The sequence below is a fragment of the Oreochromis aureus genome, linkage group 15 (genome assembly GCF_013358895.1).
Source record: "Oreochromis aureus strain Israel breed Guangdong linkage group 15, ZZ_aureus, whole genome shotgun sequence".
Classification (NCBI taxonomy): domain Eukaryota; kingdom Metazoa; phylum Chordata; class Actinopteri; order Cichliformes; family Cichlidae; genus Oreochromis; species Oreochromis aureus.
In genome coordinates, this window is record NC_052956.1 from 29,909,293 (window position 1) to 29,936,942 (window position 27,650).

At 40.2% G+C, this 27,650-nt stretch overlaps 1 protein-coding gene across 1 annotated transcript in view; it reads right to left on the bottom strand.

The window, feature by feature from the left end:
• The window catches only part of rev3l (REV3 like, DNA directed polymerase zeta catalytic subunit), a 39,847-nt gene that overhangs the window by 1,435 nt on the left and 10,762 nt on the right, over positions 1-27,650 (bottom strand). Inside the window, exons 5-19 of the mRNA XM_039598906.1 lie at positions 12,256-12,448; positions 12,038-12,149; positions 11,751-11,866; positions 9,886-10,004; positions 8,777-8,895; positions 8,471-8,612; positions 5,935-6,179; positions 5,337-5,445; positions 4,691-4,897; positions 4,376-4,485; positions 3,619-3,733; positions 3,303-3,440; positions 2,876-3,066; positions 2,180-2,426; positions 1,211-1,426 (exon numbers count right to left, since the gene is read on the bottom strand). Coding sequence (XP_039454840.1) covers positions 1,211-1,426; positions 2,180-2,426; positions 2,876-3,066; positions 3,303-3,440; positions 3,619-3,733; positions 4,376-4,485; positions 4,691-4,897; positions 5,337-5,445; positions 5,935-6,179; positions 8,471-8,612; positions 8,777-8,895; positions 9,886-10,004; positions 11,751-11,866; positions 12,038-12,149; positions 12,256-12,448 — 2,379 coding nt within the window. The remainder of the gene's footprint in view (positions 1-1,210; positions 1,427-2,179; positions 2,427-2,875; positions 3,067-3,302; positions 3,441-3,618; positions 3,734-4,375; positions 4,486-4,690; positions 4,898-5,336; positions 5,446-5,934; positions 6,180-8,470; positions 8,613-8,776; positions 8,896-9,885; positions 10,005-11,750; positions 11,867-12,037; positions 12,150-12,255; positions 12,449-27,650) is intronic.

The following is a 27,650-nucleotide window of genomic DNA, read 5'->3' on the forward strand; positions in this document are numbered from 1 at the left end:
AGCAAAAAATTCTTCTGAAAGGGGTAAAGACGGAGAATTTTTTGCTGAAAAGTGGTGGAAAAAAACATTGCCCTGAGCAGGATTCGAACCTGGCCCTCCTGGTCTAAAGGCGGCTTCTCATCTCACTGAACCACTCATTCTTACAAAGAAGAGGTGGAGAGACTGACAATTCTGCTGAAATGAGCAGAAGCTGCTGAGAATTGTGGTGATAAGAGGTGAAAAGGCTGAAAACTTTGCAGAAAAGAGGTAAAGAAGCAGGAAGTTGTGCTGAAAAGAGATGAATCAGCAGAATTTCTGCTCAAAAGAGTTTTTTTCTGAAAACAGCTGAGATTTGTGCTGATAAGAGGTGAAAAGGTTGAAATTTTTGCAGAAGAGGTGAATAAGCAGAATTTGGGCTGAAAAGAGGTGAAAATTCTTAAAATACTGCTGAAAAGAGTTCAATCAGCGGAATTTCTGCTGAAAAGAGCTGAATGAGCAGAATTCTGTTGAAAAGTGGTTTTTGCTGAAAACAGCTGAAAAAGCTGGGATTTGTGCTGAAAAGTGGTGAAAAAACTGAAAATTCTGCTGAAAAGGGGTGAAACAGCTGAAATTTGTGTAGAAAAGAGTTAAAAAAGTTTAACTTTTAACTGAAAGAAATGTTGCCATAAGCGGGATTTGAACCCGGGCCTCCCAGTCTGAGAACGGATGCTCATCTCACTGAGCTAAAACACAGGTCAACCCGGCAAGGAAAATCAGTGACGCCACTGATAATGTGGAAGAAATGGGCAAAAAATATTGCATAAAAAATTCAATATCTCAAAAAGTATAGAAGTTATGAGCACCAAAAGATATAGCCGGCATAAGCAGAAAGAGCAGAATTTTTTAAAGTTTGAATGGCGAAAATCGGATAAAAACTGAGGGAGTAGTTAAGTGCCAAAAAACGTACGGAAGCAACAGGAATAAAGGATAAAGAATAAAGAGAAACAGGAACTCAATAGTGTGGATGCCTTTGAGGGCATCCACACAATAAATCTAGATTTATCGCCAGAAAGCAGTTTCAGGGTTCCTTCAGTGTAGCCTGCTTTGAGTTGTATCAATTGAGTAAATGTTTAAAGACAGTGTGACAAAACAGGAAGAAATAAATACCTGTAATCACAGAATTTAATGGTCCAATTATTATTCGAAACCTTAACTGGAGCTCAGAATTTCATAATCTGTGCGTCCTTCTCACCTTCAGCAACTGCTCTTGCTGACTCTCCCACTGCCTCATGTCCTGGTAGAGTGTAACAGCGACTCGCTGAGGTTCAGCACGACACCGTGAGCACACACCCAGCTGGGTCAGCTCATCACACACAGGGCAGTGAAGCGTGGTGAAGTACTGGGAAATTGTCCCCTTCCTCCCCGCTTCCTCCCCACCCACCACGGAGGAGCAGGATGCCTTCTGGATCTGGAGAGAAAAGAGCGATGTAGCTGAAAACACACGTTTGATTGATCACTGCTACTGGACTATACGCAGACACATGGAGTTAACATGCACAGCATCTTCATGGACATAAAACAGTGTGAACTACGTGATCATGATGCTTTTCGGGTTTGTTAAGAATCCTACCAAATATCATTAGATGCTGAAGGATCAGAGATCAAAGAATTTTTTTTAATACAAATACAAACATTCAGGATTTTGTGTGTGACTCGTTTTTCCCAACAGTGAAAACAAAAGACATAAAATGAGTCAGTGGCACTGGAGCAGCAACCATTTATGTTCCTGACTGTGATTAGTAGCTATGCCAGCAGATGGCGTGTGCACTCTGTCAGACGTCAGTAAAGAAACAAAGACTGAGGCAGCAGCGCTGCAGCTTGACTCATTTAATCGTCAGCAGGAAGCAGAAGAGATCTCTCTTCATCCTTTGTTCTCTCTAAATGACAGACTGCTTTTATTTTGACAAGAGTGGAAGCAGAGGGTGACCCTGACCTCTTTGACTTGCCACAGTCAGTCAAAGGAAGATACTAATGAATCTAATTCATCCTCCAAACTCAGTATTGAGCTTATTGTGTGTCTTTATGATGTTCCTGGTTCTTTTTTTTCTTTTTTTTTGAAGGGTTTCTTATCTCCACTGCTGCTGCTCTGCTTCTAAATGGCAGCGGTGAGACAAAAACAAAAACATCACAATGGCCGGTCATGTCTGCAAGTTGTCCTCACCCTGGGGAGCTCCTGGTACCAGCTGAACACGTCGACTCCGATCAGCTGGAACATACGGGCCAGCGGCGGCAGGATCTGCTTAGTGATGTAGTAGGTGGCATTGAGGCGCAGGGTGGGGTCCTGCAGCACCTCGGTGGGCCGGCGGACCAACTGGATGAGGGGCACGCCGGGTGTGCCGTACACAATGACGTAGGGCACCCGCTCACTCACGCGTGGCTCCAGCCTTCGGTCATACGCCATCATCCGTCTAAGGCAAAGCAGAACAAAAATGACAGCGGCTGATGCAGTGATTGTTTACATCACACAGCCAACATGTTCACATTAGCAGCAAGAATGCTGCTGCTGCTGCTCTTGAGAGAGAAAACACAAAAAACAGCAGACGAACTGAAGCAGGGCTCATAAATGCTTCTTCCTTGTGCATCTAAAAATCACTTTTTTTGTCCTCCACTCGTTAAAAAACGGGTTGCCTAGCAACACTCAGGTACTGTACAGGCTAGTGCAGCGAGACAATGAACACAGTGAGGGAGGACTAATTGGATTCACGCTGGGTACTGTAACTGTAGCTGACAGCAAGCTCTTACTCACCATCCTGTTCTCTGCTGCACACACACACAGAGACACACACAGAGCCAACCAGCAAACGTTTATCCAAGCCACACTCCTGACTTCTCCTGTACTGTGACCACACATACACACCTGGTGAGTTCCAGCGCAGGGATGCAAGCTCCAGGTCGGTACGAGCCGCTGCCCCGGTACTCCTTGGCGAAGGTCAGGTCCTGGATGCTGGCCCGGCCATCCAGAATCTTCACACACTGACGCTGTACAAACTGCTTCACCTGGCTAATGTCACGTGTCTCAAACAGCAGCTTGATGGAACGCTCCAAAATCTAAGGGGCACATCAGTAAAAAAACAAAGGCATAAGAGGATAAAGATAAAATGATTTATTGGAAATCTAAGAGAGGTGTTAATGCTGTTTAATGTGCAAGCGGAAGGAGATGACGACCTTTTCCCTGACTGACACAAGCAAAGCGGTCTGAGTAAACGAGAGCAGGCAAGAGTGGCATGCCTGTGATTGGTGCACAGCACAGTGAAAATGAAGGGAAAGCATGGTTTGCCTGTTACCTTGGAAACAGCAGGGCAGCCGTCACGGCGCACCGTCTCAATCCCTTTGGCATCAAACACGGGCTCTTTTTGGTCGAGGCTCTCATACATGTAGCCCACGTAGCGCTTCTTTGTCTGCAGAACGCACGGCAAGTACACCTGACACACACACACACACACACACAGAGATAAATAACTACATCTAATGTGTGGAGATGGAAAAATCACAGTGAACAGATGTTAGAGAGAGGCCACTACCTTGTCTTTCTCACTCCCTTTGTGTGTGTGCACATGTATGTGCGCACATGTATGTGCGCATACGTGTGTGTATATCTACCTTCTCAAACTTGAGCTTGATAGGCTTGGGGTTGGTTGCAGTCACTGCTTCTGCAATCTCTTTGCCAATCTTGAAAGCCTGCTCTTTGGTGGCTCCTTTCAGTAAAACAAACATGCTGGCAAACACACAAAAACACACAAGGCTCATTACTAATTCTTATCAAACAACCCGTACTACATACTACAGTGGTACACGATACGCTCTGAGAGCCTTCGCGTTTGGCTCTATGCTTGAACACATCCCATGTAGGCGAGTGAGTCGGGGGGGAAAGTGTGTCCCATATACGCAAAGCATGCTGCAGTTTAAAACTTCATGCTTCTTCTTCTATTTGAGACTGCAGGTAGAAACAATCCAAATCACTGCCTGACAAACACAGCAACAGCTCTTCTTTAATGGACTGTCAGAAAACGAAAGCTGTTAGATAATTGGTGCAAGTGTTCATGAGAACACGGCCCAGGTACAATCAGACTTGCACATCATCACAGCGTAGTGACACACAACAAAGCTGCTGGTCATGTTCACACACAGTTGGAAACTATCGAGTGAAGTTATGAATTTGTCACTAATGTTGTACAACCTGTAAACCTGCCTGTTGTGCAGATAATGGAACAGTGACTACAGGTTTCCCATGTGAGGACACAAACACTGATTAGGCCTAGCACGATGACCACTGACAGTGAATAACACTTCGCAGAGGTCTTACGTACTATTTATTTATATCTAAGAAAAAGTCAAAAAGTCTTGTGAAATTGCTTACCTGTCGGTGTCTCCGTACACGACACGCGCTCCCCATTTCTTGGTGTCATTGACCATCCTGATGGCTCTCTCCAGGGTCTCTCTGGCTTTGTGGACAATGCTGTCTCCAACCTGGACAAAGCAGATTTAATAAATATTGGAGCAAAGCGGTTACAACTAGATTCACAGCAACACTGATTCAAGGTAAAGGCCCTACAATAATACAGAGAAAATGGTTTGATTGAAAAAAAACACACAACTATTTTCATGGATTATAGTGGTATCTTACTGGGAGTGCACAGTGCAGAGACCATATAGCAGCTGCTGATGAGCCTACCTCCACACTGGGCATGCGTCCAGAGTAGTTAGCAGCGGTATATCCAAAGGTGACGTTGGCGATGAGCTTGAGTCCGAGCTGCCGTGCATCCAGCAGCTTCGTCAGGGCTTTGTCCTGCTTGTAGGTTTTCATGGACTGCTTCACCATGATCCTCGTGTTGAGGATTTCCTCCAGCATCATGGGCAGGACACCTTTACGCACTGAAGACTAGAACAAAGAAAACACAGATCATTTAAAATACTGAATTTTTTTACAATGCAGAAAGATAAACTAGGGTTGCACCAAAACTCTAAGAAGGATCTAAAATGGGCCTGATCTGCAGCATGGGGAAATGCTGTAACTTAGAATGTAAAAAGCGCTTTAGAAGTTTGGCTTTAGACCCACAATATCTCTCAGTGTGAATAACGAAAATAAAGATGTTCCTGATCTACTGTAAGAGCTGCTTAAGTAGCACAAAAGGGGAAAAACGGGCAATGTGGAGCAATCAGGCAGTGAATGAATGGAAGCACAGAGATCACAAAGGGGGTTTTCTCAGGACGCGCTCGCCCTTCACAGCAACTAATAAGACGATCCATCACGACACCAACACTAAGAGGTTGGTGAGGTCTCGTCAGAGATGACGGTCATGGTGATGAGGGTGCTGTACCTTAACGAAGGCGATGCCACCAGGCGACACGGTGATGTCGTTGCGGAGCTGGTAGAGGAGCTCAGGAGGGACTCGCAGGGAGGTACAGCCAAACTTAAACTCATCGGGCCTGAGACAGAACGTGAACAAGAACACCAGTTCAATCAGTTAACATTTTACTCGTAAAGTGAATATTACTGTATGGAAAGCCAGCGTCAGGTACAAGTGAGAAAAATGCTCGGGTAGAAATCTGAACTGCTACGTTTTACAGCACCCCACTGAACTGACTCTGCTGAGGATGAAGCCTGTGCACGCCTGCCACAAACCACTCTTTTTGTGTTACTTCAATGTAGCAGACATATGCATGTGGAAAGAAGTGTTCACGGCTCCTTGCTGTTGCTATGCAACTACACAAATCTCGCTGAAAACCTAAACTCTGTCTTAAGTTGCGCTGCTCGCTGCCCTGAGCTGTGAACAACATGCCGAGCTCTCAGCGTGTCTGTTCCATTAAAAATAATGAGGGGAGGAAGCCGCTGCCAGAGGGAGATTTTCCTGGCAGACGTGCTGCCTGAGTGAGTTCCCTACACGCTGTAGCTGTGTGGGCCTGTCATGTCCTTACGTTCCCAGGTTGTCCACATGGCCGAGGCAGGTGGAGAAACAGTAGTTGTATGCGATGACAATGGAAGGGTAGAGCGACTGGAAGTCCAGCACGACCACCGAGTTGCTGTAAAAGCGGGACTCAGGCTCCATCACCAGAGGGATGCACTGTGGAGCCCTCTGCTGGGCACGCTGCTGTATGCTGGGCGTCACTGGGACGTAGTTTAGGGGCTTGGCCACACGCAGCATCATGGACTCCACACGGTACTAAAGACAAGAGGAGGAAACAAAGTTTGACTTATTATTCCTTTTGTTCCTTCATACATCTGACTGGAATTTTTACCACCTGCTAAGCAGGTGTGAAAAGACAAAACTACTTTCTGGCCACAAAGTGTAAACATGATGTCCCAAAAAAGATCAAGATGTTAAATGTAAAACAGAGGGATACACACTGGGATTTCTGACCAAAGTTTCTTTTGTAAAACAATGCTGGAAAAGTCTGAAGCCCTAACACATCACTGTCAGTCTGTTACTGCTAGCTTAGCAGCAGCTGCTCAACTCATACTAGCTTTTCCTGGATCAGCATCAAGGCAGTTTTAGAACGGGTTTTAAGGATTTACTGTTTTTAAATCACTGCATGAGTTAGCACCTGCTTATGTGAGTTGTCTGCGTGCTGCAGATGAAGACGTCCCACAGACAGAGTGTTGCTGATTTTTGTTCACAGGAAATATTCCCAGAGTAGAAAAACTAAACTCTTAATGATGTCAGCGTCCAATGAGGGAGTGGAGTTCAGCATCAGAACAAGATTAAATGGGACATAAAAACCCATCAGTCTGAGGCAACAACACAGAACTAAATGCCAATCACATCTGGAGCACGCTCGCTGTGTTTAAGTACCTCAGAGTTTTTAGGTTTTTTTACTTTTTAGTTCATACTTGGCAGGTGGAAGCAGCAGCACAGGAAAGACACAAAAAGCTGCAATCAAGTCAAACCGATTCCAGCTGCATTCAGTCTGTACAGGAAGTCAGAGAAACACTCATATCCTGCTGGAGCTGATTCAGATTTAGGAAGGTGTTATCAGACCCCCGTATCAGGTTGTATTCAATCTGCAGTTTTTAAAATGTTTTAATAATAATAATAATAATAATAATAATAATAATAATAATAATGATAATGATGATAATGGATTGCATTTATATAGCGCTTTTCGAGACCCTCAAAGTGCTTTACAATTCCACTATTCACACACTGGTGGAGGCAGCTACAGTTGTAGCCACAGCTGCCCTGGGGCAGAATGACAGAAGCGAGGCTCCCATATCGCGCCATCGGCCCCTCTGGCCATCACCAGTAGGTGAAGTGTCTTGCCCAAGGACACAACGACCGAGACTGTCCGAGCCGGGGCTCGAACCGGCAACCTTCTGATTACAAGATGAACTGCCAACTCTTGAGCCAAGATCGCGTTTTACGGGCGCAGCATCATCCCTGTTTGCAGAGCAGATGTATTTGTCTCTCTAAGTAGTATTTTTGTGTTAGTTAATATTTAAATCAAATTGTCTGTGTAACTTCTCAGTCATCCGTCATGGTCGCCTTGAGAACTCGAGGAAGCAGCAGTTGGATGTTTCACCCTTCATCCAAGAGGCTGCTTCATTTCTTTTAAATCAAAACAGTCCAAGATTAGAGGGCTTTCAAATCATGTGTAGGCAGTGATCTCTCCAACTGGAAAACATCAACATCAGCCACACATTTACTCTGTTAACAGATTAAATGTCATATTGTTTAGTCAACCTCTGAGCCAAACAGCTGTGACACCAGTTGAGAGGCTACACAGTTTCCCATTGTGCTCTGAGGCTGCAACTGCATGATGTGAGAGCACGTCAGTGTCAGTGTGCACGGAAATCTGTGCAGCAGTCAGCAGTGATCAAATCAGCACAGGCGTGGCTCGTCTACAGTGAGCCTAACGCTAAACCAGCAGAGCAGATAAACACCTCCAAAACTGGATGAGAATTACTGGACAATTTTAAAATTACACACACACACACACACACTAATTTGATCCATTGTTAACATCCAAATGCTGATGATACTGCGACATGATTTCATCCCACTTTCTCACCGCACACTCATCAGCATTTTTTGACATGAAGACGGTCATCAGCTGTACAACCCACTTTATTACCCACTGATAGATTTCAGGCTGCAGCACACAGAACTGGGTTTTTAAAGTGTTCTCATACATTTTCCCCAACATGGTTAAAACCCTGCTCACACAGCACTGTGAGACAGAAGCATGCTCTAAACTTTTCTCACCCCATGACTGAACCTGAGGTTTCAAAACTAAAAAACTCTGCAGTTATCTCACACAGAGAGCATCAAAGGGACTTTATCTACCTGAACAGTCAACTATTAGCTAACCAGCATAGATTTACCTCGGTCGATTTGAACTAAACCACAAACTTGGATTTTCCATAGAAATGCCCTGCCTGTGTCTTCTACCAATCTATTTGAGGACTGAAATAAAAATTATTGGGAATTGTGAGTGTGTGTGTGCGTGTGCATGCCTGTGATCCTCGGGTCAGAACGTGGAAAAACTGAATTCCAAATAGCCTGGCCAGCTCGCTTGTTCTGCCAATGATGTCATGTTGCTGCAGGAGCTGCATGCAGCCACGCACACGGCTCACATAGTGATCCACCATCTTCCATCTAGAGTAACACAAACAGGATAATCATATCAGCCAGAGATACAGAGCTGGCTTCAAGGGAAGAGTCAATTATGAGAAATTTACAACCATTTATTTGTGCTACATCTTTTAATTTCATGTAAGGTAATGTCCAAAAAGTTGGTTGTGTTTGACCCTGGCACAAACCTGTACAAGTCTGTGTTGTGGTCAAACCAGTCAGACAGAGTGCGGGGACTGTAGAGAGGAAAGCGCTGGTGGAGCACATGGAAGGCCACGTTTTCAAAAGTGTAGTTGTTTAATGTCACCTGAAGAAGGAAAGAAAAAACATTTTCTAGCTCTATTTTTCAAAACTGCCTCTCTCTGACGTTTACACAATTTATGGATCAGAATCAAATATCAGCAATAACAGAACGCAAGTAAAAGAGTAGCACAAAGGGTTAACTGTTCCTCGCTTCAACTAAAACTCTGAATCTTTTACAACAGAGGGTTAGCTTACTTAAATGTCTAAAGTGTCTACATGTGACCACTAATCACACGTTGTAGTGTTTTTGTGGATGGACTATGAGCAGTTCCAAAGGCTCAGACTAGAAATGTTGGCTTTTTCACTCGAAGAATATTTAGAAACCAGAAACATCATGGCAGGGAAGCAAAACACTAAACATGATTTCTTTTTTGCATGGACGGATGGTTCTCACCATGCTTCACTTAAAAATGGTTTGGAACCCTTTCCAGACCCATATCTATCCATCTATATCTATATCTATAGATATATATAGATGGGATAACTGGGCTAATTGTACCCAGTCTTTTACTAGTTAGTCCTAACTGAAAGCTGACTGCAGCTGATCTCACACTACAGTGGCCATTGTAAACCAATCCTAGCTGACTGAGGGAATCTCTGTGTATTCTCTGGTGAGGGGAAAAAGCAGTTTTAATCAAAAAGCAGCAGAGCACACAGCATAAAGCTGCAAAACAACTGGAACACTTCAGACAGCAGCAGCTTACAGTAAATAGAATCAAACAACAGGACAGAGAAAACTGGAGTCACAGAGGATGAGGGAATGTAAAGACAATAACTACTTGATGATAACATTTTTTATTTGTTAATACGAGAGCTTCACTTTATAGTTTGTAGTTTAGTAAAGGATTGATATGCTATGAAAAAAATAAGAGTCACTAAAAAGCAGCAGCAGAAAAAGTAAAGTGGGGAGAGCCGTGCTGGAAAAACAAGTGGAAAGACAGAAAGTAGGTCATGAGCTACAAAAGCTGTGAGGAGGTCATGCCGGGACACCTGCCTCAGTTTTCATCACCCTCCACAGGTTGAGGGTGATGCGCCCGATGATGTTGATCTCTGTCATGGTGTCGGCTCCGTATTCATCCCTCTCTGCAGCAAAGCGGTTCTCTTTGGAGTCACCTGAGGACACGCACAGAGCCAGACAGGCAGCCGATTACAGAGGAGGGAAGCCGCCAGAGGCTCTCCATTCAGCTCAAGTACACAAACACACACACACACACACTCACAGGGAATCACACGTTCACACATTTATACAGGCAAACACATACACATACATGCTGTATCAAGACTCAGTCACAGGCACACCACAAAAATGGGGCTACACGTTTGCACTTATATTACCTACAATGTGTGCATACAGTGTGTACCAGATCCAACACACACACGATGTACTGGCTTTCATTAGCCAAACTCACGCTGTCAGATTCAATAACAGGGATGCACAGTAAAGTACTGCGCGTGTTTAATATGTGGCTGCACATTTAGTGCCAGCTTCTAATTGTGGATTGACCCTGATGAGTCACAAGCACATTTTAAGAGGGAATTTCACACCTAGTGAGACAGGAAGATGGGAAGACGTATTCGCCCCCTTTGTCACTTTAGTTTTTTCCATATTTATCACATGTTTCGGACTGTCTAACATTAAAATCTGACAAAGACAACCCGACTAAATCCAAAATGCAGTTTTTAAATGATAGTGTCATGCATTAAGGGAAAATGTTCTCAAAGCCTACCTGCTCCATGTCAAAAAGCAACTTTTAATTCAGCCTCATATGAAAGTTTTGGAAAATGAATGGCCTGTTTAAGGCCACGGCAAAGCATCTGAATTTGAATAGAAATCTGAACTGTGACTATGCCACGCCAAAACCTTCACTTTTGTTTTTCTTCAGAGGCATTTCAAATCATTCTCCTCATACGTAACATCACTTGAGCTTCGGGCAATGAATTGATGGTTGGACATTCTCCTTCAGATATTCCATTGAGAGCAGAGCTCATGGTTCCATCAATTAGAAGTTGCAGCAAAGCAGTTCCAGACCATCACACTACCACCACCGTGTTTAACTGATGACATGATGTTCTCGTAATAGCCAACTCCAGATGTAACAGGACTCAATAAGTTCAACTCTTCTTCCTTCAATCCACAGAATATTTTGCAGAGAATTTTGGAATCATTAAGATGTCTTTTGGCAAAATGAGACGCGTGTTTGTGTTCTTTTTGGTCAGCAGATGGATCTCTCCCTTTATTGTTGAGTCATGAACGCTAAACTGACAGTTTTTGAGACAAGTGACTCTCACTGTCGTGGCGTGGCTTACTCTCTTCATAGGCTGTGCACATTTGACTGCCAGGGTCTGGCTGCCCACGTGGACGGGGGGGGGAGACCTTTTGGCATAACTGATCATAACTGTGCACTACTGTGCAACCCTGGCTAACCACCTGTACTAAATTATCTGATCTGGCTCCCTATGACTTCATCCACAAAATAAAAAAGTAATCAAATGGAAGAAACATCTTTTCGACAGACTAGAGAAGGCGGGCGAGCATAATGGCCAAAAGTAGCTGCTGTGAAAATGGATTAGAGCTGCATGAGAAGACAATCTTAAATTACAATCAGGTATGTTTTTTGATTTTATTCACCTACTTTCAGACTCCCTTCTTCAGTGTGCCTGAGGGTGTAGAGGTTAAGTCGTCACTGTTTGTGTCTAAATCGAACATGCAGAGCTACCTGCTGTGGTTTTTGGGCAAGGGAGCGGCTGAAAGCAGCTTCCTCTCAAAACCCCCAAATCTTTACTCCACATGTCTGCGTCCCCTGAACTACCCTACTGGGTACTACAGTAGGGACTAATTTCAGTGGCTCCTGGCTGTACCTGGCACTCGTGACAGCTGCTGGCAGAGATCCACTCCAAGTGCTGAGGACCGCTGAAGGAGGTAGCCCCAGGAATGCAACTGCACCTCGTAGCCCACCAAGATGTCCGGGTCAAATCTGACAGAACAGACCATGTTAGCAGAAGGTCATTTCTCACAGCAAATCCCACCCCCACCCCTGTAGGAGGTGTAAAATCTACAATTAAGGCAAATTTAAATGATAGTAATGATGCACTACAGCTGCAGCAACTCCGCCCTCGGTTTCCTTTCATAAAACAGCTGCACACACCTCCTCATGATGGTGACCAACACGTCAAACAGCATCTTCTCATCAGCAGCATATGTCACTTGCAGCCCAGAAACACCTGATCTGACCAGCAACGGTGCTCTTCCTCTGCATCCTGCGGGAGCGATTAGAAACAGAAAAATCAGCCAATTATCTAGTGGCTTTTAAACTAGTGAGTGAACCTCATGTTCTCGGAGGAAAACACCGCTCGTGTGCTTCACCTTGGCTGGAACCTTGATGGTCTTTGTCTACCACGATGGCCCCCGTGAGCTGGGTGTTGTCTACATCAGGCAGGGGGGTATCTGAACTGAAGCAGTAGAATAAGGCACATATGGGGTCGAACTCAGGGTCAGGTTCGAGGTCACGGCGGGTTCTTGCATGAAGCTCCATGGTCATCAGTGTCAGGTGCTGGACCTGAAGATGGAGGAGGAAACAAATGTCTTTGAGGTTTAATAGACCAAAAACTCCTCTTTAGAAGCAGCACATCCTGTCACGCTCTGCCTGTTAAACCACGGTCTTTTATCTCGTACTAATTCCTAAGACTTTTCAGGCACTTCTGATAGTATTTTCAGTTGCAGAGATGTTGGCAGGCTACCGTGGCCCATGCAAATTTCTCCTCATAATAGTGACTGCTTACTATTTGAGTGAACCACTAATTGGTGCATGCTTTTATTCCAAGCCTGAAGATAAGACCTAAGTCTAAATCATAATAGACTTTAGGAGCTCAATCATTAAAATAAATAAATAAATAAACTAGAAAGTGCATTTTCTGAAGAAACTGCAGTGTGAATGCTTGAATCTGAATGTATGCACTGAAATGAATTAACTGGTGAATTTTAAGTTAAAAATTTTGAATGAGATGAAAAATACAGAAATTTTCGCCTGAAAACAAAAGTGCTGAACGGCTAAAACCTGACATCCACAGAGAAGAAGTTTGAAAATAGTTGAAAATGTTTTAAACGGAAATTAGAAAAACCTAAGAAATGAGAAAAGAAAATTTAAAGTCAGAAAACATCTGAATGAATAATAAAAGTTCATATTCTTTAAATCACTGAATGACTAAAATGTGATCCCTCCACTTGGATCCACACAGTTTAAAAAGTTTGTATCTATGAGCTTTGACAGACACGCTGTTGGAAAGAGAAGAACGATGGCGACGCGTTTGAGGGTAAAATGATGGCTGTAGAGCAAACACTGTGGACACAGCAGTGGTTGAAAGACAAGTGTTTAAGATGAATCTTGGCACAGTGAGAGACAGAGCTCGTTAAGCAGGCAGGTGTGAGCCTGGTTGCTATAGTGACTGCACCCAATGGCTCCATACACACGCACAGACATGCGCCTCACTTTTGCTGCTTAAAATGAACAGAAAAGTCAGGCCGAAACAAATCGCTCCCAAATGAAAAGTACAGGTCCTATTGACAAAATTCTTTCACCGTGAGCGGCAGCAATGTCCAGTCTACCTAATTCTCAGTTTTCATGCCTGTGGAGTTTATTATATGGACGTGGTGACAGTGTAAAAACACCATGCTCTTCTGCTTTTCAAACGAACCTTCTGAGCCATTTTAACATTAGAGTCTATGGAGGAGTTGGAGGAGGAGGCTGTGCTTTGGTGACATTTATGAAAGAACCATAACACCTAGGACAATAGTAAACACATTGGATGAAAGAGGACAGCGATGGCTACGTTTTGAGGGTAAAATCAGACCTGTAGAGCAAACGCTGCGGACACAGCAGCAGTTTTAAAAAGATTTTAAGATTAATTTTTGCTCCTCTCACTCTAGCAGTTGAGCTGTCTCACTCTAGCCCCAACATTCCGTCCCATACACACCCATTATAAACTCTGAAATGGCTGAAAAACATCATGAAACTTAAACTGGAACTGAAGAAAAGTATAACAGATATTGAAAAGATAAATACAAGTTGAATAGTTGAATGTCTTGTCTTCGTTTTAAAGTTTGAATGGTGGCTCTATGTCAACCTATGTTGAAGTAGATACAGTTTGAAAATGAGTAAGTTGAACGAGGATTTGAAGGGTCTCCCCATTGAAATACATGGGAAATTTTTGTTGAAAAAAGTTGAATAAAATTAAAAATATAAATGTTAAAAATGAGAAAAATAGAAGCAGTCATGTCCAAAAGAAGAGGAATCTAACGGTGTTTGAATGGTTTTTCTAAGTTGAACGGTTTTGAAGGAGATAGACTACAAAAAACGTACGGAATATATAATAAAATAGAACTAGAAAGTGCATTTTCTGAAGAAACTGCAGTGTGAATGCTTGAAACTGAATATATGCGCTGAAATGAATTAATTGCTGAATTTTAAGTTAAAAATGTTGAATGAGATTAAAAATACAGAAATTTGCACCTGAAAAAAAAGGTGCTGAACTGCTAAAAGCTGACAACCACACAGAAGTTGGAAAAGAGCTGAAAAGTTTTTAAATTAAAATTTGGAAAATCTAAGAAATGAGAACAGAAAGTTTAGAGTCAGAAAACATCTGAATAAATATTAAAAGTTCATATTCTTTGAATCACTGAATGACTAAAGTGTGATCCCTCCACTTGGATCCACACACTTTTAAAGGTTTACATCTGTGAGCTTTGAAAGACACGGTGTTGGAAAGAGAACAACGATGGCGACATTTTGAGGGTAAAATGATGGCTGTAGAGCAAACACTGTGGACACAGCAGCAGTTGAAAGAGAAGTGTTTAAGATGAATCTTGGCACAGTGAGAGAGACAGAGCTCGTTAGGCAGGCAGGTGTGAGCCTGGTTGCTATAGTGACTGCACCCAATGGCTCAGTACACACGCTCACAGACATGCACCTCACTTTTGCTGCTTAAAATGAACAGAAAAGTCAGGTCGAAACAAATCGCTCCCAAATGAAAAGTACAAGTCCTATTGACGAAATTCTTTCACCGTGAGCGGCAGCAATGTCCAGTCTACCTAATTCTCAGTTTTCATGCCCGTGGAGTTTATTATATGGACGTGGTGACAGTGTAAAGACAGCATGCTCTTCTGATTTTCAAACGAACCTTCTGAGCCATTTTAACATTAGAGTCTATGGAGGAGTTGGAGGGAGGAGGCTGTGCTTTGGTGACATTTATGAAAGAAACATAACACCTAGTACAATAGTAAACACATTGGATGAAAGAGGACAGCGATGGCTACGTTTTGAGGGTAAAATCATACCTGTACAGCAAACGCCGCGGACACAGCAGCAGTTTTAAAAAAGATTTTAAGATTAATTTTTTTGCTCCGCTCACTCTAGCAGTTGAGCTGGCTCACTCTAGCCCCAACATTCCGTCCCATACACACCCATTATAAACTCTGAAACGGCAGAAAAAACATCATGAAACTTAAACTGGAACTGAAGAAAAAGTGTAATAGATATTGAAAAGATAAATACAAGTTGAATAGTTGAATGTCTTGTCTTCGTTTTAAAGTTTTAATGGTTGCTCTATGTCAACGTATGTGGAAGTAGATACAGTTTAAAAATGAGTAAGTTGAATGAGGATTTGAAGGGTCTCTCCATTGAAATACATGGGAAATTTTTGTTGAAAAAACTTGAATAATTTTAAAAATATAAATGTTATAAATGAAAAAATAGAAGCAGTCATGTCCAAAAGAAGAGGAATCTAACGGTGTTTGAATGGTTTTCTAAGTTGAACGGTTTTGAAGGAGTAGGACTACAAAAACGTCTGGAATCTATAATAATAATAAAAAATAGAATAAAGATTACAACAACAATACTGTGAATACAAGCATTCACACTAACTAGAAAGTGCATTTTCTGAAGAAACTGCAGTGTGAATGTTGAATCTGAATATATGCACTGAAATGAATTAATTGCTGAATTTTAAGTTAAAATGTTGAATGAGATGAAAAATACAGAAATTTTCACCTGAAAACAAAAGTGCTGAACTGCTAAAAGCTGACAAGCACAGAGAAGAAGTTGGAAAATAGCTGAAAATGTTTTAAATGTAAATTAGAAAAACCTGAGTAATGAGAACAGACTATTTAGAGTCAGAAAACATCTGAATGAATATTAAAAGTTCATATTCTTTGAATCACTGAATGACTAAAATAGGATCCCTCCATTTGGATCCACACAGTTTTAAAGGTTTACATCTCTGAGCTTTGAATGACATGCTGTTGGAAAGAGAACAACGATGGCTTCGTTTTGAGGTTAAAATGATGGCTGTAGAGCAAACACTGTGGACACAGCAGCAGTTGAAAGAGAAGTGTTTAAGATGAATCTTGGCAGAGTGAGAGAGAGCTCGTTAGGCAGGCAGGTGTGAGCCTGGTTGCTATAGTGACTGCACCCAATGGCTCAGTACACACGCTCACAGACATGCACCTCACTTTTGCTGCTTAAAATGAACAGAAAAGTCAGGCGAAACAAATCGCTCCCAAATGAAAAGTACAGGTCCTATTGACAAAATTCTTTCACCGTGAGCGGCAGCAATGTCCAGTCTACCTAATTCTCAGTTTTCATGCCTGTGGAGTTTATTATATGGACGTGGTGACAGTGTAAAACAGCCTGCTCTTCTGATTTTCAAAGGAACTTTCTGAGCCATTTTAACATTAGAGTCTATGGAGGAGTTGGAGGGAGGAGGCTGTGCTTTGGTGACATTTATGAAGGAACCATAACACCTAGGACAATAGTAAACACATTGGATGAAAGAGGACAGCGATGGCTACGTTTTGAGGGTAAAATCATACCTGTAGAGCAAACGCTGCGGACACAGCAGCAGTTTTAAAAAGATTTTAAGATTAATTTTTTCGCTCCTCTCACTCTAGCAGTTGAGCTGTCTCACTCTAGCCCCAACATTCCGTCCCATACACACCCATTATAAACTCTGAAACGGCTGAAAAAAAACATCATGAAACTTAAACTGGAACTGAAGAAAAAGTATAACAGATATTGAAAAGATAAATACAAGTTGAATAGTTGAATGTCTTGTCTTCGTTTTAAAGTTTGAATGGTGGCTCTATGTCAACGTATGTTGAAGTAGATACAGTTTGAAAATGAGTAAGTTGAATGAGGATTTGAAGGGTCTCCCCATTGAAATACATGGGAAATTTTGTTGAAAAAGTTGAATAATTTTAAAAATATAAATGTTAAAAATGAGAAAAGTAGAAGCAGTCATGTCCAAAAGAAGAGGAATCTAATGGTGTTTGAATGGTTTTTCTAAGTTGAACGGTTTTGAAGGAGATACAGTACAAAAAAGCGTCACGGAATATATAAAAAAAAAATAGAACTAGAAAATGCATTTTCTGAAGAAACTGCAGTGTGAATGCTTGAATCTGAATGTATGCACTGAAATGAATTAATTGCTGAATTTTAAGTTAAAAATGTTGAATGAGATGAAAAATACAGAAATTTGTACCTGAAAACAAAAAGCTGAACTGCTAAAAGCTGACAACCACAGAGAAGAAGTTGGAAAAGAGCTGAAAATGTTTTAAATGTAAATTAGAAAAACATAAGAAATGACAAAAGACTATTTAGAGTCAGAAAACATCTGAATGAATATTAAAAGTTCATATTCTTTGAATCACTGAATGACTAAAATGTGATCCCTCCACTTGGATCCACACAGTTTAAAAACTTTACATATCTGAGCTTTCAAAGACACTCTGTTGGAAAGAGAACAACGATGGCGACGTTTTGAGGGTAAAATGATGGCTGTAGAGCAAACACTGTGGACACAGCAGCAGTTGAAAGAGAAGTGTTTAAAATGAATCTTGGCACAGTGAGAGAGAGAGCTCATTAGGCAGGCAGGTGTGAGCCTGGTTGCTATAGTGACTGCACCCAATGGCTCCATACACTTGAGCACAGACATGCACCTCACTTTTGCTGCTTAAAATGAACAGAGAAAAGTCAGGTCGAAACAAATCGCTCCCAAATGAAAAGTATAGGTCGTATTGACAAAATTCTTTCACCGTGAGCGACAGCAATGTCTAGTCTACCTAATTCTCAGTTTTCATGCCTGTGGAGTTTATTATATGGACGTGGTGACAGTGTAAAGACAGCCTGCTCTTCTGATTTTCAAACGAACTTTCTGAGCCATTTTAACATTGGAGTCTATGGAGGAGTTGGAGGGAGGAGGCTGTGCTTTGGTGACATTTATGAAAGAACCATAACACCTAGTACAATAGTAAACACATTGGATGAAAGAGGACAGCGATGGCTACGTTTTGAGGGTAAAATCAGACCTGTAGACCAAACGCCGCGGACACAGCAGCAGTTTTAAAAAATATTTTAAGATTAATTTTTTTTGCTCCTCTCACTCTAGCAGTTGAGCTGTCTCACTCTAGCCCCAACATTCCGTCCCATACACACCCATTATAAACTCTGAAACGGCTGAAAAAACATCATGAAACTTAAACTGGAACTGAAGAAAAGTATAACGGATATTGAAAAGATAAATACAAGTTGATTAGTTGAATGTCTTGTCTTCGTTTTAAAGTTTGAATGGTGGCTCTATGTCAACGTATGTTGAAGTAGATACAGTTTGAAAATGAGTAAGCTGAATGAGAATTTGAAGGGTCTCCCCATTGAAATACATGGGAAATTTTTGTTGAAAAAAGTTGAATAATTTTAAAAATATAAATGTTATAAATGAGAAAAATAGAAGCAGTCATGTCCAAAAGAAGAGGAATCTAACGGTGTTTGAATGGTTTTCTAAGTTGAACGGTTTTGAAGGAGATAGATACCAAAAACGTCACGGAATATATAATAATATATAATAATAACTAAACAATACTGTGTGCTTTTACAAGCATTTTCTGAAGAAACTGCAGTGTGAATGCTTGAATCTGAATGTATGCACTGAAATAAATTAATTGCTGAATTTTAAGTTAAAAATGTTGAATGAGATGAAAAAAACTTGTTTTCAGTTTAAAAATTCAAAGTCCTGAACTGCTAAAAGCTGAAAATCACACAGAAGAAATTGGAAAATAGCTGAAAATGTTTTCAATAAAATTAGAAAAACCTAAGAAATGAGAAAAGAAAATTTAGAGTCAAAAACCTCTGAATGAATATTAAAAGTTCATATTCTTTGAATAACTGAATGACTAAAATGTGATCCCTCCACTTGGATCCACACACTTTTAAAGGTTTACATCTCTGAGCTTTGAAAGACACAGTGTTGGAAAGAGAAGAACGATGGCTTCGTTTTGAGGGTAAAATGATGGCTGTAGAGCAAACACTGTGGACACAGCAGCAGTTGAAAGAGAAGTGTTTAAGATGAATCTTGGCACAGTGAGAGACAGAGCTCGTTAGGCAGGCAGGTGTGAGCCTGGTTGCTATAGTGACTGCACCCAATGGCTCAGTACACACGCACACAGACATGCACCTCACTTTTGCTGCTTAAAATGAACAGAAAAGTCAGGTCGAAACAAATCGCTCCCAAATGAAAAGTACAGGTCCTATTGACAAAATTCTTTCACCGTGAGCGACAGCAATGTCCAGTCTACCTAATTCTCAGTTTTCATGCCTGTGGAGTTTATTATATGGACGTGGTGACAGTGTAAAGACACCATGTACTTCTGATTTTCAAACGAACCTTCTGAGCCATTTTAACATTAGAGTCTATGGAGGACTTGGAGGGAGGAGGCTGTGCTTTGGTGACATTTATGAAAGAACCATAACACCTAGGACAATAGTAAACACATTGGATGAAAGAGGACAGCGATGGCTACGTTTTGAGGGTAAAATCAGACCTGTAGAGCAAACGCTGCGGACACAGCAGCAGTTTTAAAAAGATTTTAAGATTAATTTTTTGCTCCTCTCACTCTAGCAGTTGAGCTGTCTCACTCTAGCCCCAACATTCCGTCCCATACACACCCATTATAAACTCTGAAACGGCTGAAAAAACATCATGAAACTTAAACTGGAACTGAAGAAAAGTATAACAGATATTGAAAAGATAAATACAAGTTGAATAGTTGAATGTCTTGTCTTCGTTTTAAAGTTTGAATGGTGGCTCTATGTCAACCTATGTTGAAGTAGATACAGTTTGAAAATGAGTAAAGTTGAATGAGGATTTGAAGGGTCTCCCCATTGAAATACATGGGAAATTTTTGTTGAAAAAAGTTGAATAAAATTAAAAATATAAATGTTAAAAATGAGAAAAATAGAAGCAGTCATGTCCAAAAGAAGAGGAATCTAACGGTGTTTGAATGGTTTTCTAAGTTGAACGGTTTTGAAGGAGATAGACTACAAAAACGTCTGAATATATAATAAAATATAATAATAATAATAACTAGAAAGTGCATTTTCTGAAGAAACTGCAGTGTGAATGCTTGAATCTGAATGTATGCACTGAAATGAATTAATTGCTGAATTTTAAGTTAAAAATGTTGAATGAGATGAAAAATACAGAGTTTTTAACCTGAAAACAAAAGTGCTGAACTGCTAAAAGCTGACAATCACACAGAAGAAGTTGGAAAATAGCTGAAAAGTTTTAAATGTAAATTAGAAAAACCTAAGAAATGAGAAAAGAAAATTTAGAGTCAGAAAACCTCTGAATGAATATTAAAAGTTCATATTCTTTGAATCACTGAATGACTAAAATGTGAACCCTCCACTTGGATCCACACAGTTTAAAAAGTTTACATCTCTGAGCTTTGAAAGACACGGTGCTGGAAAGAGAACAACGATGGCGACGTTTTGAGGGTAAAATGATGGCTGTAGAGCAAACACTGTGGACACAGCAGCAGTTGAAAGAGAAGTGTTTAAGATGAATCTTGGCACAGTGAGAGACAGAGCTCATTAGGCAGGCAGGCGTGAGCCTGGTTGCTATAGTGACTGCACCCAATGGCTCCATACACACGGACACAGACATGCACCTCACTTTTGCTGCTTAAAATGAACAGAAAAGTCAAGCCGAAACAAATCGCTCCCAAATGAAAAGTACAAGTCGTATTGACAAAATTCTTTCACCGTGAGCGGCAGCAATGTCTAGTCTACCTAATTCTCGGTTTTCATGCCTGTGGAGTTTATTATATGGACGTGGTGACAGTGTAAAGACACCATGCTCTTCTGATTTTCAGATGAACCTTCTGAGCCATTTTAACATTGAAAGTCTATGGAGGAGTTGGAGGGAGGAGGCTGTGCTTTGGTGACATTTATGAAAGAACCATAACACCTAGTACAATAGTAAACACATTGGATGAAAGAGGACAGCGATGGCTACGTTTTGAGGGTAAAATCAGACCTGTAGAGCAAACGCTGCGGACACAGCAGCAGTTTTAAAAAGATTTTAAGATTAATTTTTTGCTTCTCTCACTCTAGCAGTTGAGCTGTCTCACTCTAGCCCCAACATTCCGTCCCATACACACCCATTATAAACTCTGAAACGGGTGAAAAAAACATCATGAAACTTAAACTGGAACTGAAGAAAAGTATAACAGATATTGAAAAGATAAATACAAGTTGAATAGTTGAATGTCTTGTCTTCGTTTTAAAGTTTGAATGGTGGCTCTATGTCAACGTATGTTGAAGTAGTACAGTTTAAAAATGAGTAAGTTGAATGAGGATTTGAAGGGTCTCCCCATTGAAATACATGGGAAATTTTGTTGAAAAAGTTGAATAAAATTAAAAATATAAATGTTAAAAATGAGAAAAATAGAAGCAGTCATGTCCAAAAGAAGAGGAATCTAACGGTGTTTGAATGGTTTTCTAAGTTGAACGGTTTTGAAGGAGTAGGAGTACAAAAACGTCTGAATAGATAATAATAATAAAATAGAATAAAGATTACAACAACAATACTGTGAATGCTTTTACAAGCATTCACACTAATAATAAAGATTAGAAGAACAATACTGTGAATGCTTTTACAAGCATTCACACTAATAAAGATTACAACAACAATACTGTGAATGCTTTTACAAGCATTCACACTAATAACTAGAAAATGCATTTTCTGAAGAAACTGCAGTGTGAATGCTTGAATCTGAATGTATGCACTGAAATGAATTAATTGCTGAATTTTAAGTTAAAAATGTTGAATGAGATGAAAAATACAGAAATTTGTACCTGAAAACAAAAGTGCTGAACTGCTAAAAGCTGACAACCACAGAGAAGAAGTTGGAAAAGAGCTGAAAATGTTTTAAATGTAAATTAGAAAAACATAAGAAATGACAAAAGACTATTTAGAGTCAGAAAACATCTGAATGAATATTAAAAGTTCATATTCTTTGAATCACTGAATGACTAAAATGTGATCCCTCCACTTGGATCCACACAGTTTAAAAACTTTACATATCTGAGCTTTCAAAGACACTCTGTTGGAAAGAGAACAACGATGGTGACGTTTTGAGGGTAAAATGATGGCTGTAGAGCAAACACTGTGGACACAGCAGCAGTTGAAAGAGAAGTGTTTAAATGAATCTTGGCAGAGTGAGAGACAGAGCTCATTAGGCAGGCAGGTGTGAGCCTGGTTGCTATAGTGACTGCACCCAATGGCTCCATACACACGCACAGACATGCACCTCACTTTTGCTGCTTAAAATGAACTGAAAAGTCAGCCCCAAACAAATCCTTCCCAAATGAAAAGTACATGTCGTATTGACAAAATTCTTTCACCGTGAGCGGCAGCAATGTCTAGTCTACCTAATTCTCAGTTTTCATGCCTGTGGAGTTTATTATATGGACGTGGTGACAGTGTAAAGACAGCCTGCTCTTCTGATTTTCAAAGGAACTTTCTGAGCCACTTTAACATTGGAGTCTATGGAGGAGTTGGAGGAGGAGGCTGTGCTTTGGTGACATTTATGAAAGAACCATAACACCTAGTACAATAGTAAACACATTGGATGAAAGAGGACAGCGATGGCTACGTTTTGAGGGTAAAATCATACCTGTAGATCAAACGCTGTGGACACAGCAGCAGTTTTAAAAAGATTTTAAGATTAATTTTTTCGCTCCTCTCACTCTAGCAGTTGAGCTGTCTCACTCTAGCCCCAACATTCCGTCCCATACACACCCATTATAAACTCTGAAACGGCTGAAAAAACATCATGAAACTTAAACTGGAACTGAAGAAAAGTATAACAGATATTGAAAAGATAAATACAATTTGAATAGTTGAATGTCTTGTCTTCGTTTTAAAGTTTGAATGGTGGCTCTATGTCAACGTATGTTGAAGTAGATACAGTTTGAAAATGAGTAAGTTGAATGAGGATTTGAAGGGTCTCCCCATTGAAATACATGGGAAATTTTTGTTGAAAAAGTTGAATAAAATTAAAAATATAAATGTTAAAAAATGAGAAAAATAGAAGCAGTCATGTCCAAAAGAAGAGGAATCTAACGGTGTTTGAATGGTTTTTCTAAGTTGAACGGTTTTGAAGGAGATACAGTACAAAAAAAAAATATCACGGAATATAATAATAATAAAGATTAGAATATATATAATAACTAGAAAGTGCATTTTCTGAAGAAACTGCAGTGTGAATGCTTGAATCTGAATATATGCGCTGAAATGAATTAATTGCTGAATTTTAAGTTAAAAATGTTGAATGAGATGAAAAATACAGAAATTTGCACCTGAAAACAAAAAGCTGAACTGCTAAAAGCTGACATCCACAGAGAAGAAGTTGAAAACAGCTGAAAATGTTTTAAATGTAAATTAGAAAAACCTAAAAATGAGAAAAGACTATTTAGAGTCAGAAAACATCTGAATGAATATTAAAAGTTCATATTCTTTGAATCACTGAATGACTAAAATATGGTCCCTCCACTTGGATCCACACAGTTTTAAAGGTTTACATCTCTGAGCTTTGAAAGACACGTTGTTGGAAAGAGAACAACGATGGCTTCATTTTGAGGGTAAAATGATGGCTGTAGAGCAAACACTGTGGACACAGCAGCTGTTGAAAGAGAAGTGTTCAAGATGAATCTTGGCAGAGTGAGAGAGAGCTCGTTAGGCAGGCAGGTGTGAGCCTGGTTGCTATAGTGACTGAGCCAGGGGCTCCATACACACGCACACAGACATGCACCTCACTTTTGCTGCTTAAAATGAACAGAAAAGTCAGCCCCAAACAAATCCTTCCCAAATGAAAAGTACATGTCGTATTGACAAAATTCTTTCACCGTGAGCGGCAGCAATGTCTAGTCTACCTAATTCTCAGTTTTCATGCCTGTGGAGTTTATTATATGGACGTGGTGACAGTGTAAAGACAGCCTGCTCTTCTGATTTTCAAAGGAACTTTCTGAGCCACTTTAACATTGGAGTCTATGGAGGAGTTGGAGGGAGGAGGCTGTGCTTTGGTGACATTTATGAAAGAACCATAACACCTAGTACAATAGTAAACACATTGGATGAAAGAGGACAGCGATGGCTACGTTTTGAGGGTAAAATGATACCTGTAGATCAAACGCTGTGGACACAGCAGCAATTTTAAAAAGATTTTAAGATTAATTTTTTCGCTCCTCTCACTCTAGCAGTTCAGCTGTCTCACTCTAGCCCCAACATTCCGTCCCATACACACCCATTATAAACTCTGAAACGGCTGAAAAAACATCATGAAACTTAAACTGGAACTGAAGAAAAGTATAACAGATATTGAAAAGATAAATACAAGTTGAATAGTTGAATGTCTTGTCTTCGTTTTAAAGTTTGAATGGTGGCTCTATGTCAACGTATGTTGAAGTAGATACAGTTTAAAGAGGAGTGAGTTGAATGAGGATTTGAAGGGTCTCTCCATTGAAATACATGGGAAATTTTTGTTGAAAAAAGTTGAATAAAATTAAAAATATAAATGTTATAAATGAGAAAAATAGAAGCAGTCATGTCCTAAAGAAGAGGAATCTAATGGTGTTTGAATGGTTTTTCTAAGTTGAACGGTTTTGAAGGAGATAGACTACAAAAACGTCGAATATATAATAATATATAATAAAATATAACTAGAAAATGCATTTTCTGAAGAAACTGCAGTGTGAATGCTTGAATCTGAATGTATGCACTGAAATGAATTAATTGCTGAATTTTAAGTTAAAATGTGTTGAATGAGATGAAAATACAGAAATTTGTACCTGAAAACAAAAAGCTGAACTGCTAAAAGCTGACAACCACAGAGAAGAAGTTGGAAAAGAGCTGAAAATGTTTTAAATGTAAATTAGAAAAACATAAGAAATGACAAAAGACTATTTAGAGTCAGAAAACATCTGAATGAATATTAAAAGTTCATATTCTTTGAATCACTGAATGACTAAAATGTGATCCCTCCACTTGGATCCACACAGTTTAAAAACTTTACATATCTGAGCTTTGAAAGACACGCTGTTGGAAAGAGAAGAACGATGGCTTCGTTTTGAGGGTAAAATGATGGCTGTAGAGCAAACACTGTGGACACAGCAGCTGTTGAAAGAGAAGTGTTCAAGATGAATCTTGGCAGAGTGAGAGAGAGCTCGTTAGGCAGGCAGGTGTGAGCCTGGTTGCTATAGTGACTGAGCCAGGGCTCCATACACACGCACACAGACATGCACCTCACTTTTGCTGCTTAAAATGAACAGAAAAGTCAGGCCCAAACAAATCCTTCCCAAATGAAAAGTACATGTCGTATTGACAAAATTCTTTCACCGTGAGCGGCAGCAATGTCTAGTCTACCTAATTCTCAGTTTTCATGCCTGTGGAGTTTATTATATGGATGTGGTGACAGTGTAAAGACAGCCTGCTCTTCTGATTTTCAAAGGAACTTTCTGAGCCACTTTAACATTGGAGTCTATGGAGGAGTTGGAGGGAGGAGGCTGTGCTTTGGTGACATTTATGAAAGAACCATAACACCTAGTACAATAGTAAACACATTGGATGAAAGAGGACAGCGATGGCTACGTTTTGAGGGTAAAATCATACCTGTAGATCAAACGCTGTGGACACAGCAGCAGTTTTAAAAAGATTTTAAGATTAATTTTTTCGCTCCTCTCACTCTAGCAGTTCAGCTGTCTCACTCTAGCCCCAACATTCCGTCCCATACACACCCATTATAAACTCTGAAACGGCTGAAAAAACATCATGAAACTTAAACTGGAACTGAAGAAAAGTATAACAGATATTGAAAAGATAAATACAAGTTGAATAGTTGAATGTCTTGTCTTCGTTTTAAAGTTTGAATGGTGGCTCTATGTCAACGTATGTTGAAGTAGATACAGTTTAAAGAGGAGTGAGTTGAATGAGGATTTGAAGGGTCTCCCCATTGAAATACATGGGAAATTTTTGTTGAAAAAGTTGAATAAAATTAAAAATATAAATGTTATAAATGAGAAAAATAGAAGAAGCAGTCATGTCCTAAAGAAGTGGAATCTAACGGTGTTTGAATGGTTTTTCTAAGTTGAACGGTTTTGAAGGAGATAGACTACAAAAAACGTACGGAATATATAATAAAATATAATAATAATAATAATAATAAAGATTAGAAGAACAATACTGTGAATGCTTTTACAAGCATTCACACTAACTAGAAGTGCATTTTCTGAAGAAAAACTGCAGTGTGAATGCTTGAATCTGAATATATGCACTGAAAAGAATTAATTGCTGAATTTTAAGTTAAAAATGTTGAATGAGATGAAAAATACAGAAATTTGCACCTGAAAACAAAAGTGCTGAACTGCTAAAAGCTGACAAGCACAGGGAAGAAGTTGGAAAAGAGCTGAAAATGTTTTAAATGTAAATTAGAAAAACCTAAGTAATGAGAAAAGAAAATTTAGAGTCAGAAAACATCTGAATGAATATTAAAAGTTCATATTCTTTGAATGACTGAATGACTAAAATGTGATCCCTCCACTTGGATCCACACAGTTTTAAAGCTTTACATCTCTGAGCTTTGAAAGACACAGTGTTGGAAAGAGAAGAACGATGGCGACGTTTTGAGGGTAAAATGATGTCTGTAGAGCAAACACTGTGGACACAGCAGTAGTTGAAAGAGAAGTGTTTAAGATGAATCTTGGCACAGTGAGAGAGAGAGAGCTCATTAGGCAGGCAGGTGTGAGCCTGGTTGCTATAGTGACTGAGCCAGGGCTCCATACACACGCACAGACATGCACCTCACTTTTGCTGCTTAAAATGAACAGAAAAGTCAGGCCCAAACAAATCCTTCCCAAATGAAAAGTACAGGTCCTATTGACGAAATTCTTTCACCGTGAGCGGCAGCAATGTCCAGTCTACCTAATTCTCAGTTTTCATGCCTGTGGAGTTTATTATATGGACGTGGTGACAGTGTAAAACACACCATGCTCTTCTGATTTTCAAACGAACCTTCTGAGCCATTTTAACATTAGAGTCTATGGAGGAGTTGGAGGAGGAGGCTGTGCTTTGGTGACATTTATGAAAGAACCATAACACCTAGTACAATAGTAAACACATTGGATGAAAGAGGACAGCGATGGCTACGTTTTGAGCGTAAAATCATACCTGTAGACCAAACACCGTGGACACAGCAGCAGTTTTAAAAATATTTTCAGATTAATTTTTTTGCTCCTCTCACTCTAGCAGTTGAGCTGTCTCACTCTAGCCCCAACATTCCGTCCCATACACACCCATTATAAACTCTGAAATGGGTGAAAAAACATCATGAAACTTAAACTGGAACTGAAGAAAAAGTATAACAGATATTGAAAA